We start from the raw sequence: 12790 nt of genomic DNA, 5'->3' as shown, positions 1-12790 counted from the left end.
CATTATACAAGCGTTTATTATCAGTCGTAAATAAACATGGTGACGACAGTAATGTGGCTTTCGCTATTTTCTGTTTTTGATTCACTTTCTTGGGTCTTATGTGGTTGTCGCAAGAGTTCTAATTTGTGGTAGTTTTCCATTAATTTGTTCTGTGTCTTGTGCATCTTTTGTAATTGTTTTTGACTATTTGCAGTTTTTGCTATTTTTTTGCACTGATTTGTAGTGCCTTTATCTCCTTGAGATAATTTTTAACCCAATGTTTGTTGTATTTATTTTAAATAATTTGTTTTTAGTTGTTTTTACTGACACAATTGATTTTAGTACAAGGCATAACTTCAATTAAACAGTGCACTTTAATCCTTGGAGGGAAAGCTATTTGTTAGACTGTCATTAAAAATACCCAAATGTTTCATATATGTATCTACTCCCCAAGTATACAATCATTTTCAGAATTTCTACTTTTTATTTAATTAAATGTTATTGTTTTTTCTACACAAAGACAATGAAATAAAAAGTCTGTATTGAAATATAATAATTCTCCCAACATATTAAATGCATTAGGGTTTGTTTTTCTTTGGGGCTGGCTCTATCTGGTGGAAAGGGATAATTACAATTCTGAGAATGAAAGCCTAGGAGAGAATGTAATAAATCTGCATTTCTACTCATGAAACTAAAGAGAAACTGAAACTAAAAGAATAAGCACCCTTATTCAACCTGAAAGCACTTGGTAGTCTCCCCATGCCCAAAGTTTTATCATTCTAAAATAAGAGTGTTTCAACATTTTAAGTAAATTTTGATTTGATTTTTGTTTACAATTTAAAAGACATGGTACATACAGTATTCATAAAATAAAGGGCAGTCATAAGAAAATCGTGAAGTTCATATAATGAGGAAGTTTAGCAGAAATTCAATTTCAATTCCAAGGATAATACATATACAATAAATACTGATAAATCAATGCAAATTAATATAACACGGAATTGCCAGAATGGCAAGACTACCATACACAAGTTGAGGACAAAATAAAAAGGTTAGGTTTATTCAACAAATTTATTTCTTAGTTGCAGTGAAACAAAACAGTTGATGACGACCGATATACATTTTGACAGTTGAGTCCACAGTCAAGTATCCTAGTCACTGCAGCTGCAGACGAAAAAACCTCCATGTTCTACATTTGAGCAAAAGAATGGAAAGCAACATCTATTCAGCATTAATACTGAAAATAAGCAGAACGCGATGACATTATGTCAACTCTGTAAAAGAAGCAAAACAAAGTGCACCGTGTCTCAAATTTACAGAAATCGTCACTTTTTAAAGTCATAACAAATAAACCTAGATAAAGAATAATTTCAAACAAAAGGCACCAGATAATAGGAAGAGTTTGTCATTTAAAAAAAAAAGAAAATCACAGTTTTTTGCTTTCTTTCCGAGGGTTTCAAGCTAGGGTCTTTAAATTTGGAAAAGGTAGCAATAGCAGGCTACATTTGGGGGGGGGGAATGCTGCCAAAGCTGCATCCTCAAAATTTAGAAAGTAATTGTCTGTTGTGAAACAGGGATTTTTGGCTGGACTTTCTTTGATGTTTTTTCATGACACTCTCAAACTCCTGACTATTGTTTGTGCTTCAGCAGTCTACAAAGGCAGGGTGTACGCAGGAAGTCTTGCATTTATAATGGTATAGCAAAAGCTACAGTCACAGGGATGTTTATGATTTACTTAGAATAAAAAAAAAACACAGGATTTCAACAAATGAGTTTGCTAAAAGAAAAAAAAAAAGCTTCACAGTAACAAATTACAGACCCTAGCTTTGAAGAAAATAGATACAGCATGTGTTTGTGATAACATTTGAGTTGTGAAGTGAAACATTACATACAATAGCCTGCTTTTCTCCAAAAACGAAAACAATTCTGCCAACACCTCTGAAAATGATGAGCAGAAATGCATTCGACAGACTGACCGGTCCACTGTCAATGTGTTTGCTCGAGAGTACATGTGGCAACAGCTCTACCTCCATCTTCCATGAAACACATATCAGGTCTAAAATGTTTCATGTTACCAAAAAAAGTACATTCTGTGATGGACTGGCATCCCACCCAGGGGAGAGACAACACTGGCCACATGCTCCTTGATGGTAACTCAACTCTTATGCCACAATACTGTATCTAATTAATTAGCAAAAAAATGTGATTTCTCAAAATGCAAAACTGTTCCCGTAACAACAAAAAAATGACACTGAATAAGCTGAGAGTCATTAGTCAGTGAAAAATGGTGGGAGCGCGTTTGTATTTCTTAATGAGGTTGCACGGGACAGTAGGAGTCACTGACTGGTCCAAACAGATATCAGGGTCAAGAAATTACACCCATGGAGACAAAGTCATTCCTGATTCTTGTCTTTGTCCTCAACTGTTGCCTGCAGTCCTTTATCCTCCGCTTCGTCACACTGTAATTCCTCTTCCCCAATCTCATCATGTACCACGTATGTCGCTTCCTCCTCCTCCTCCTCTTCTCCAACCTCAAAGCCCTCCTCCTCTCCACAGATTTCTTGCTCCTCCTCCATCTTCTCCTCCTCCTCCTCCTCCACTTCTGCTGCTGCTGCTGTTGCTGTTATTGTTGTTGGTGTTGGTGGTGCTGCTGCTGCTGCTTCTGCTTCTGCTTCTCCCTCAGCCACCTCTGGGCTTGCGTCTCCCTGTGCCACTGGCTCCTCTGTGGTTTGTGCTAGCTCAGTTTGCCCATCTGCTGTCTCACTGGTCAACTCCAATTCTGACACGTCCATCAACATGGAGTCCTCTGCATCTTGGTCGTCCTGGTTACCAACAAAAGGGTTTTCACCCTGCAAAAGAAAGTGTGTTTGTAAGGGGAACCTTTACACAGTATATGCAGATGTCAGAACAATGTGGTAATATTCAGATTTAAAGCAGTAAGTGCATAATTTAAGTGTTTTTTTTCACCTTTGTTAAGTCTTTATAATCCAAACTACAACATATCATGTTTTTTTTAAATCCTATTAAATATTGAAAGCAGCAGAAGGCAGGACTGTGTGAAAAACAGTTGATCAATGAGCCTCATCCTCAGGTTGTTTGACACCTATGTTTAGGATGCCAGCTCTTTGCCTTGAACTCTTCTCATTAGCGAAGCACAGACACATGCACTTGTCAGACACGTTTATCGTCCAACTCACTTTTAAGTCCTGTTCGGATGGGATTAGTTTTACACGGATAGGTGGGGTTAAGTTGTTACCAGAGCTCCTCAGTGATTTTAGTCCTGTCCGAATGTGTCATGTCAGTAATCATTACCAGACAATGTCATTAAGGATTAAGGCAACTTTCACCTTGGGGAAAAGTGTCTGGAAAAATGACTCCAGGTAATACAAAAAGACTAGCAGTAAATATGTGTGCACATATTAAATTTTTAAGCATGGATGCGCTTGAAGAAGCATTCAGTTTCGAACAGCGCCAGTCCACTGGATGTGTTAAATACAATCTCTATACCTTGTTTTCATGTAATCCATTGTCTATTTCAGTGTTCCCCAGTCCCCAAAATCATTCACAACTATTCGATAAATCTCTTCCCATATAGTGGTGTTATACAGCTTGGTCTCACACTGCTTCATTTTAATGTGGATAGAACGTCGTTTTCAGAGGCAAAGTGTTTCCTCTCTTGTCCAGTTCCGTGTGTTGATTCATCTGCGCCTGTGATATCAGGAAGCAGTGCAGTACGCACAGAAACAACATCATACGCACTTGACGACAGCGCATAAGACGATTTAATTAACTGTTCTAACGATTCAGTACACTGAAAACATCAGCTTTACAAGTCACTAGTTTGTTTGTGTCGTGTGTAAAACGTCACAGCAGTTTCATGCAGCCGTGCTGTGGTAACTCCGCCTACGTTGAGGAGGTACAATATTGTAATGGAAACGCAACTAAACTGTGTAGAGGCGAGTTGAGCTGGGACCATGTAGTGGAGACACGGCAATAGACTCCACTTTTTAAGTAGCAGATACTTTTCAACTGAGGACACATGAACACACAGCTGCTCAGTAGAATAACCAATGGCAGCGCCCCCATCTCCATCTGTCCTGTAATTAGTCGAAGTCTCCAGTCACAGGCCAGGTTTTCCAGAAGCTTGACACCGACTAGAGGAGGTGTAGATCACTCCCAGTTCACTTGAGTTACATTATGCCAAAAGGTTATTATGGAATTACTAATCAAAGCTCTCCTGTCTTCTTGATACTGGACATCATCTTTTCATTATGTATTTGGAGATAAAACCTTCACAACACCATTTACACAACTTCTACTCTGTTCACCATCGTATTTTAATGTCAGGGTTGTAGATTTGACCAGGTCTACAGCAAACGTGCTGGACTAGTGTATGTATTTTAGTTTAATGTGAGCATAGAAAGTCTAAAATTCATCACACAGTTTCCCCACAGAAATGATTTACATACCTTGAGGTAACTTTCCAGCTTCTTGCCAATGAGTTTGTGGTTAAGGATGCTTCGAGCAACTGAGAGACTGGCCCTCTTTGACTGCTCCATCATTGCCTTGAATGAAAGAAACAACATTCTCACATTGTACTCAGAGCTTGAAATGACAACCTTTGATAAAAAAAAAAGAAAGAATTGCATTTACATTAAGGCACAAGGAAGAAGTATTAAGCTTTTGGTGATGATCCAGATACATATTCAAGAGTGTATTGACACTGGGGTAACAGCCTTGGTATAGGTTTAGTTTATGATAGGATGATACCACTTTTTTGTATCTGATACCGATATCACAAGCTTGTGATACCGACACCGTAATTTTAGACCATCTATAAACCAAGAAGCTGTTCAATAATTTGTCATTTCAAAAGACAACATTTTTCAACTGTGTAACGAATATTGTTCTCCCAAGAAGAACATTAAACAGCCCAATGATCTGACATCTGATCCAGATATTTTGACCAGACTTGGACCAATAATCCCATCCCCAGATTATGATTTTACTTGTATGGTTGCCAAAACCTATTAGCTATAAAGAAATGATCCACATGACATACTTTGCGGTTGTAGTTGTGGTCTGGAGACTTGACATGTTTCTGTATCAGGTGCAGCTGCATGGGGATGAAGAGGTCACATGCTGCACAATGCGCAGCTTCCACCTTCCTCATGAAGTGCTCCATACCAAGATCTGCAGATGTGTGAGAAATGTCTGAACTGAGCCTTTACTTCACCCATGCCATCTCGGGTGAATGATTACAAAGACACACACAAACACAACACTGCACAACACTTTTGCTGCTTACCTCTGGTGAGGTCCTGCTCTTTATACACCTGGCAGATGGCAGCATTGTGGTTTTCCAACTGGCTGACCCTTTGATCCGTTTTCGTGAACTTGTTCTGCAAGTACTCCTACAAAGACAAGTAAGTTTTGAATGGTTCGTTACTTCTCATACTCGTTATGCTGCGTTTCCCGTCAAGTGGAATGGAACACCCAGCTGCTATGCTTACTATTCGGCATAAAGGGTGGGTAGAAAACTTAAATAAAGACGTCAATTTGTCGTTAATTCCACACACAGCTCAAGTTTTGTTTTAAAGATTTGCACATTTATGGGGTCACAGTGTCAGAATCTCATTATGCAAAAAAATAAACAGTCTGAAAGATTGAACCTGTGATGTATGATCAATCTTAAGTCACCTGTAAGAAATCTGTGGTGGGCTTGGACAGTTGGCCTGAGAGGAACTTGAAGTGGTCCTTGTGGAAGCGACTTTCAAGGTGAGTTTCCATTTCATCCTTGTAGAAAGAACGGAACTTGCAGACTGAGCAGGCGAACATCATCCTGAAATCGTTATAATCCATGAGTAAATAAGGATAGATTTCAGTGAGGTGGTGTACAGAGAAAAACAAACAATGTTGTTTGTTGTTTATGTTGCCCTCTTACCTTTCAAGGAAGCCCCGTCTCTTTCTCATTTTCGGGTGCTTGTCTTGACTCTGCACTGGACTCTGTTTGCCCTGTGTTTTTTTCTTTTGCTCTTGTTTGGTTGCAGCTGAGCAAGAGAACAAGAGCAGACATTAGACCAACATCTCCACAAGGAGGCAAATGGTAAAATGCTGGTGTAGTAACATAAACTCAGTGAGTGCAATTTCAGCTAAGCTCACCTTTCTCTCCCTCTTTAGTAGGTGTTGTCTCCTGTAAAGAAAAACATCAGTGTTTATGAAACAACCACTTTTTGTGGGGGAAAAAAAATGATGTGGTGTGTTGTATTTTATGTTTGAACCCCAGGAGGAGTGGTTGTTATCGTTGTGGCAGCTAACAGTGATCGACATGAACAGAAGCAAGCCGTCAGAACAAGTGATACCACACAGGTCATGCACTTGCGGTCAGTTGGCACCTGCACAAATGGGCCTAAAAGTAGAAGTCAATGTGCTAATGCTTCCAATTCTAGTCTATTAATTGGGAACATAAAGCATCCTTCAGTGCCTTAAGAAAGTTTTCACTATAACAAAAAAATTGAAATAAAAATCTACTCACCTCAGCTGCAGCCTTTGGTTCACTGGCATCCCCATTTTTCTCAGCTTGCTCTATGAAAACAGAGCAAATAAACATTAGGACAGACCAAATTAGAAACATAATCTGCCAAGTGACAAGGTTTATTTCAAGGACGTCCACAAATGTACTTGAGGAAATACCTTGAGGGACCTCTGACCCAGCCCTCTCCGTCTTATTTATCTTTGACTCGGGTTCGTCAGCTGCTGTGAGCATCTGTTTCCTCTTCTTCTGGACATCACGCTGTGGCTTCACCTGCTACAAGCAGTTGAAAAATAAAATGCACTCTCCGAAAAAATAAGACAATATAATGTACAGCTTGTCAATAAATCACTGAAATCTCAATTTAAGCCTATTAGCCAACTCCATTCATCCACCTTCTCTGCAAATTTCCTCAGTGGCATTTGCCTTATATTAAGACTTGGCATGGCTTGATGCAACTTTTTCGTGTCCAATACCAGTATCACAACATTAAGTAGCTACCAATAGCGATATCAGTCAGATACAGACACCTTAGATCTCTAAAACTACTAAGCTGTAAACCGCACTCCAGTGTAACAAATATTCTGCTCTCATGAATTTGACTCAACTAAAATGGTGTTGCTACTTTTACGTGAGGATTTTTACAGTCTGCAGGTAGTGAAGCATGTGATATGACTTATTTTATTTTGAAAAATTGTATCAGACTTTATTTCCCGATCCAGTGATTTTGACCAGAAGCAGACTGATACCGATACTCATCCCTAGTTAAAACCGACCACCTAGGATTGGATGAAACCTATGGAGGAGAAATCAACATCCCCACAGGTAAACAAGACAACTAACTGGGCAGAGGGAAATGTCGCTTGACTTTTCTGGACAAACAGGGAAGTAACTTTGTTTCTAACCACATTCATACAGGGCTGGGAGGAGTTTGTATAAACTTGTCATGTGTCAAAAATGTAATGATGGGGATTTGTACTGGGGCCCATTCTTTTAGATGGCACATAGCAGGCACTAGCACTTATAGCTAATTTGCCAGTAGATTGAGGATACAAAAAGAGTCAGAATCAAAAAGTGCTTAACTTTTGCCCAGTGTCTGGGGGGGTCTTATTTGGCTGGACGTACTTACTTTGTTGAGGGGTCTTTTGCGGCCTCGCTGGCGGCCAGCTCGTGGGCCCCCGCCAAAATGCCTCCCAGGAAAGTCGTGAGGCCCCTGGGTGGAACCCTGATGGAAGCCCCCACTCTCGGGGTACATGCGGTTGGATAGAAGAGATGGGAGCTTGCCTCTACCACCTCCACCTCCTGGAGAGTGGCCGCGGTGGGACTGGCCACCACTACCACTTCCCCTTCCACCGCCTAATGGAGTGGGATCAGACCTGTGGCTTCCAAACCCTCCTCCAGCTCCTCGCCCCCCGGCACTTCCACCCCTTCTGGGGGAACGTCGGCCTGCTCCGGCCCATCCTCCACCTCCAGAAACTCCTCCCTGGCCACTGCCGAAGGACTCCCTCATATTCTGTCGCATTTTAGCAACTCCATAGGAAGAGGACAGGCTGTCAAAGCCTCCTCCTCCTCCCCCAAGCCCCATTCCCCCTCCGAAGCCAGAGCCTCCTCGCTGACCCAACAGCAGGTTGTCCCCACGGTCATCACCATAACCATAGCTACTGCCGCCAGATCTGTAGAGATCTCGGGAGGAGGCCAGAGAGGACGTGCGCGAGTCGAATGACTCGTACTGGTCAAACCTGCGGGGAGGGAGGGAGAGGATTGATAGAGAAAAGCAGAGAGCAAGGGAGGCAGGGAGGGCAGTCAGGTTTGGATTTCTCCACCTGCTATTCCTTCACCTCCATCGTCTTGCTTTCTCCATTTTTTTGTTTCTTGTCACTCCCAGCTTTATTCCATGAACCACATTAGATCAGAATTTAATGATCCAAAACAACTTATTTCACTAATTGTGGTCTTTTATGACTTCATCAGTAATTTTCTCTTTATTATTTTGTTCAGTTTCATCCAACAACATTTTCTGTTGGAGGTCAAACAGTATCCTGCAGATTAAAGAAATGCAGTTCCTTACACACAGATCCCCTGTTGAAGGACAGGCATGAACATGGTCCATCAGAACCAGTGATGCTCTGTGACAAGTGCAAGATCCTAGACATTGACTGATCATAGTGGATATTCAGAGAGGGGATACAACTTTTCCCAGGACTATAGTCATTTTTTGTAAATACAGCGAGCAACCTTCGGTGAACATTCAGCTTGACAAACAATATCAAGCAAGACTTGAAAACTCATCACGTGTGCAACCTAAAGCCAGAACAAATGGTTAGGTCACATGGAGGATGAGAGACAGAAGGCGTATGTACAAATCGAAGTCAAGACAAAAGTAACGTCCATGGAGAGCTAAATAAAGATGGGCTGGTGTCATGTGCAAGGATATCAGTCTCCAGCAGGGGGAGGCATGCATTTTCACAACATCTGTGGTTCAGAGGGATATCTTTCTTTCCAGCACTCAGACAAATCACAACAAAGCAATCACTGCTTCCTGATTTCCTGAGGCATATCACACTCCTATCAATCCCAAACAAGACTGAGAAATACATATTTCACAAGACTGGGTGTAAAATATTAGTAAACGCCTTCTTGGACTATTTAGTTGAGCAACGTTATCATTTTAAGAAGATCATTACCGTTTCCAACTGTGTTGATTTGGCTATTGTGTTAAAAATGTAATGTAAAAAATATATTTTACAAAAAAAACTCAACTTCAGAACCCAAACAAGGACAAACATGTTTGACTTATAAATTGCCAACAGCATTATAAGGCTTAAGTGTTAAGTGGCTCACTCTATAATTTCTATCACACAATTTTTTGAGACATTTTCCATACCAGTCTAAAAATAAGAAAAGACTCAATTGATTGGGTATTCTTTAGCGTTAATGACAATAAGAGACATTGCTTTCAATCAAAGACCCTTTTAAGACCACATATATCTGTCCCGAGATTCAAGTGAAAACAAGTGGACAGCACTGATTTTGTATGTTCATGTCCGGTGTTGCGACAACCAAATTGTACTTAAAAGCAGTCCAACTGTAAAAGTGGCTCTGTTGGAAGTGTATTTGCTGTGTATCAGTGTTTCTGCACAAGCAACAAGGAGAGATTAACTGGTAGGGAGGGAATCTATGACACATGCAGCTCGACCGTGAAATAAATTTTCTTATCTTTTGAGAAAATGTAATTATGTCATGGTCCGTGTCAATATTGTGTAAGCAGCTACAAATAAATCAATGTATAGACATTGAGAGGTGTAACATTACATTTTGAAACTGCACTGGATAAAATGATGCAAGGAGGAAAGTGGGCAGTCTTTCTTGCTTTTTGTGGAACACATGTCCCTGAATCCCTTCTGGCTGTGGTTTGACTGATTGGGTCGGAAGATATAGTCGAGTGCATTCAAAACTGTACTAAACACTGTCCATCTGTAATGGGATAATTCTGGGGGTGTTAACACCACTTGCTTCACAGTGACAAGTGCTGTGATTTTACTTGTACCATGACAAAACAATTATTACAGCCATGGATGTGTGGTGGTACTCGACTAATGAAGAGAGCATGGATTAGGATGAGGAATGTTGTTTTTACCTGTCACTGCGATTCCCTTTCAACCCACCCTCCAACTGAGTGAGCATGTCCAGGCGCTGGTTGATCTTGGCAATGACTGCATCTGCATTTGTGCCTGAAGATGAGAGCAGGGATGCTCCAGATAGACCTCTCTTCATATGACCTCCTCCGCTGCCACCTCCTCCATAGCCACCAAGGCCAGACATTGAGTCCTTATAAGACCCTCCATACAGCTCAAAGCCAGAGCCTGACAGAGGAATAGTAATAAATTAATGAAACAACCATCACTGCCTTTTATCTGTCAAATTCTGAAAATATTGAAATTCGGGATGGAATGATGTGACTTAAAATCGGTCTTATATATTAGCAAGTTATCAGTGAGTTTAACTCACACAGTGTATATGTAATGCTCAAGCATGTCTTGAATAAACCTGACAATCTTTTTCACAGCAGATACTCTTCAGAATGAAATATGACACACACCAGTTTAACCAATACTATAAGGTTAGGGTACCACAGGAGAGTCAGGGTCATGCTATTGTTGAAGTCTAAGGGTAGGTCACACAAAATACTTAATACCTGTGAAGGCTATTAAGTTACATAGTATTAAGTTATTTGTTTTTTTTAACTGCATACACATTTCCCATATTTTCTGGATGTGTTCCCAAAAAGTTATTATTAAATAATTACACTGTATGTTCAATATAGCAATGCTAAAACACATTTAAACTGAAAATGAAGCTGAGAAATCAGAGAATTTGAGTGAGTTAGTTATAGACTCAAACAGATTAAAAGGTTTACAAAATAGATGGAAGCCATACATTTTTGCTTATAAAAATGAAAAAAAAAAATCAAAACATACAACAAAAATACTCATACATTAAGCCATATCAATGTCAGGATTACGTTATAATATTTTTGTCAATACTACCCAAATCTGACACTAGGACAAAGTTTTTTTCGTGAATTTTTGTGCAGAACATATTTCCATACCTCTGTTGCCTGATCCTCCACCTCCCCAACTGGAGTTACCTACAGAAGGATTTAATAAGCATACGTTAATGCTGAACAAATTTCCAAACAATGACATCATAACTAGATCGGAACAAGAAATCTGATCGCCAAATAGACAATTTGGCTGAGAAAAATATAGAATAAAGCCTTCTGTTTCACTGTCTCGGTAACAACGGCGAACTCGCCACTGAACACCACAGCAATATTACTGACGGTAATGTAAGAAATGTATGAAAGACACCTATATTGAGGCGGCCATTTTCATGACTATCCTTTTACAAATATCGTATTCCAAGGCTGACTCCATTTTAACAGAATTGGCTAGCTAGCTAGCTAGTCTTAGCCGAGAGCATCTACCGCCGACAACAATGGGCCACTCAACTCGCTGTTAGCATATTAGCAAAAAAATGGTGTCGAAGTTGCTAGCCCAGCGAGCCATGTTTCGCTAACGTTAGTTCAATTAATGTATACATTTAAAAAAATGAACTCAACATACTGGAAACATTGTGCGTAAACACGTATTTGTTTTTCGACACAGTATGGCTGTAACCTAAAAAGAAAGAGCTAACGTATGTTTAACAAACGTTAGACAAAGCAGGTGGCTAACAGTGAAACTCGTTCATGACTACAAACAGAAAAAACGTGTCTGCAATGCAGGGCACAATTAGCAGTTGGGGTCTCTATTAACCAGTCAGTATTTACCAGAGCCGTAGCCTCGATGCATGGTTGTTCAGTGCTATGTTCAGACAAATATAACCGTCTCAGTCAGCTCAGCAGTGGTTACACCCGTACAGGGAGTGACGTTCACGTTCGTGCGGCTTATTTTCCCCTTCTTCTCTTGCTCGTGAGAGCTTTGTTCGCAGATGGCAAACGACGTATGGGACCATTAGCGCCACCGACCGGCAAGGAGTGTGGCGCTGGATGGATGTATTTATATATATATATATATATATGGATGGATATATATATATATATATATATATATGTGTATATAGATAGATAGATAGATAGATACCCCCTCCATTAATAACATGTAATATAGTGAAACGTTGTGACGACAACAGTTTGTGCTTGTTTCGCGGAGAATTAATTAAGAGATGAACTTTCATCAGCATTACCTGTAATACATGTAGCATGTACTTCCTGTACCTACAAACATGGTACCACCTCAACGTGGGCGGAGTCATCACTGCAAGGCTGCATGAAACTGCCGATACTTCGTTTTACACGCGACACACATACACAAACGAGTGACGAGTGAAAGCAGTTGTTTTCAGTCGAACTGAATCATTAGAATCGATTAATTAAAACTATTTGTTCGGTTCTTCCTCCATGACTCCGTTTGAGACAGTCACTGGACTGAAATACAGCGGCAGGGTTTGTGATGCAGATCGCGATCAGCAGTGATGTTGCTAAATACAACAGACTCCTCTGTTAAATATTGAGATTTTATACATTTCCCTGGCAATTGTTGGAGATTAACACACACACTTTAGGATTGCTAAATCTTTTCAACTGATCTACAGTTCGGCATTGTTCGGCTTCATTCTTGTGTCGGACGTCTCTTGGCACTCTGACCAATCAGTGGCCAGCAGTCGGGAGTCTTCACGCACAGTATTGCCTCAGTTCGCTTGGTTCCTCGCCAGAGC

The 12790-nt window shown here is 40.4% G+C and overlaps 1 protein-coding gene and 1 long non-coding RNA gene across 2 annotated transcripts; one reads left to right on the top strand and one right to left on the bottom strand.

Annotated features, from left to right (window-relative positions):
* Positions 1-1031: 1031 nt before the first annotated feature.
* Positions 1032-11978, bottom strand: akap8l (A kinase (PRKA) anchor protein 8-like). The gene is made up of 13 exons (XM_044028553.1): positions 11844-11978; positions 11121-11159; positions 10149-10374; positions 7641-8250; positions 6673-6787; positions 6515-6564; positions 6142-6172; positions 5924-6029; positions 5680-5821; positions 5288-5393; positions 5042-5172; positions 4449-4544; positions 1032-2828 (listed from the first exon to the last, which is right to left on the bottom strand). The coding sequence occupies exons 1-13, from the start codon at positions 11863-11865 to the stop codon at positions 2373-2375; spliced, it is 2130 nt and encodes a 709-aa protein (XP_043884488.1). The 5' UTR covers positions 11866-11978; the 3' UTR covers positions 1032-2372.
* On the top strand, positions 3896-4219 carry LOC122771169. The gene is made up of 3 exons (XR_006360585.1): positions 3896-3958; positions 4031-4110; positions 4160-4219. It is a non-coding gene; the product is annotated as an uncharacterized LOC122771169 (long non-coding RNA).
* Positions 11979-12790: the final 812 nt, after the last annotated feature.

Source organism: Solea senegalensis, linkage group LG6 (genome assembly GCF_019176455.1).
Source record: "Solea senegalensis isolate Sse05_10M linkage group LG6, IFAPA_SoseM_1, whole genome shotgun sequence".
NCBI classification, from domain to species: Eukaryota; Metazoa; Chordata; class Actinopteri; order Pleuronectiformes; family Soleidae; genus Solea; species Solea senegalensis.
The sequence above is the reverse complement of the archived record's forward strand: the minus strand, read 5'-3'. Positions and strand labels throughout refer to the sequence as shown.

Bases quoted from the DNA above. Each gene is read 5' to 3' on its own strand.
- akap8l (XM_044028553.1), bottom strand. From the start codon at position 11,865: ATGCATCGAGGCTACGGCTCTG. The intron at 6,565-6,672 runs GTATTTCCTCAA...CTGTTTTCATAG, and splicing joins TGGGTCAGAGGTCCCTCAAG to AGCAAGCTGAGAAAAATGGG. The intron at 6,030-6,141 runs GTGAGCTTAGCT...TCTCTTGCTCAG, and splicing joins TACTAAAGAGGGAGAGAAAG to CTGCAACCAAACAAGAGCAA.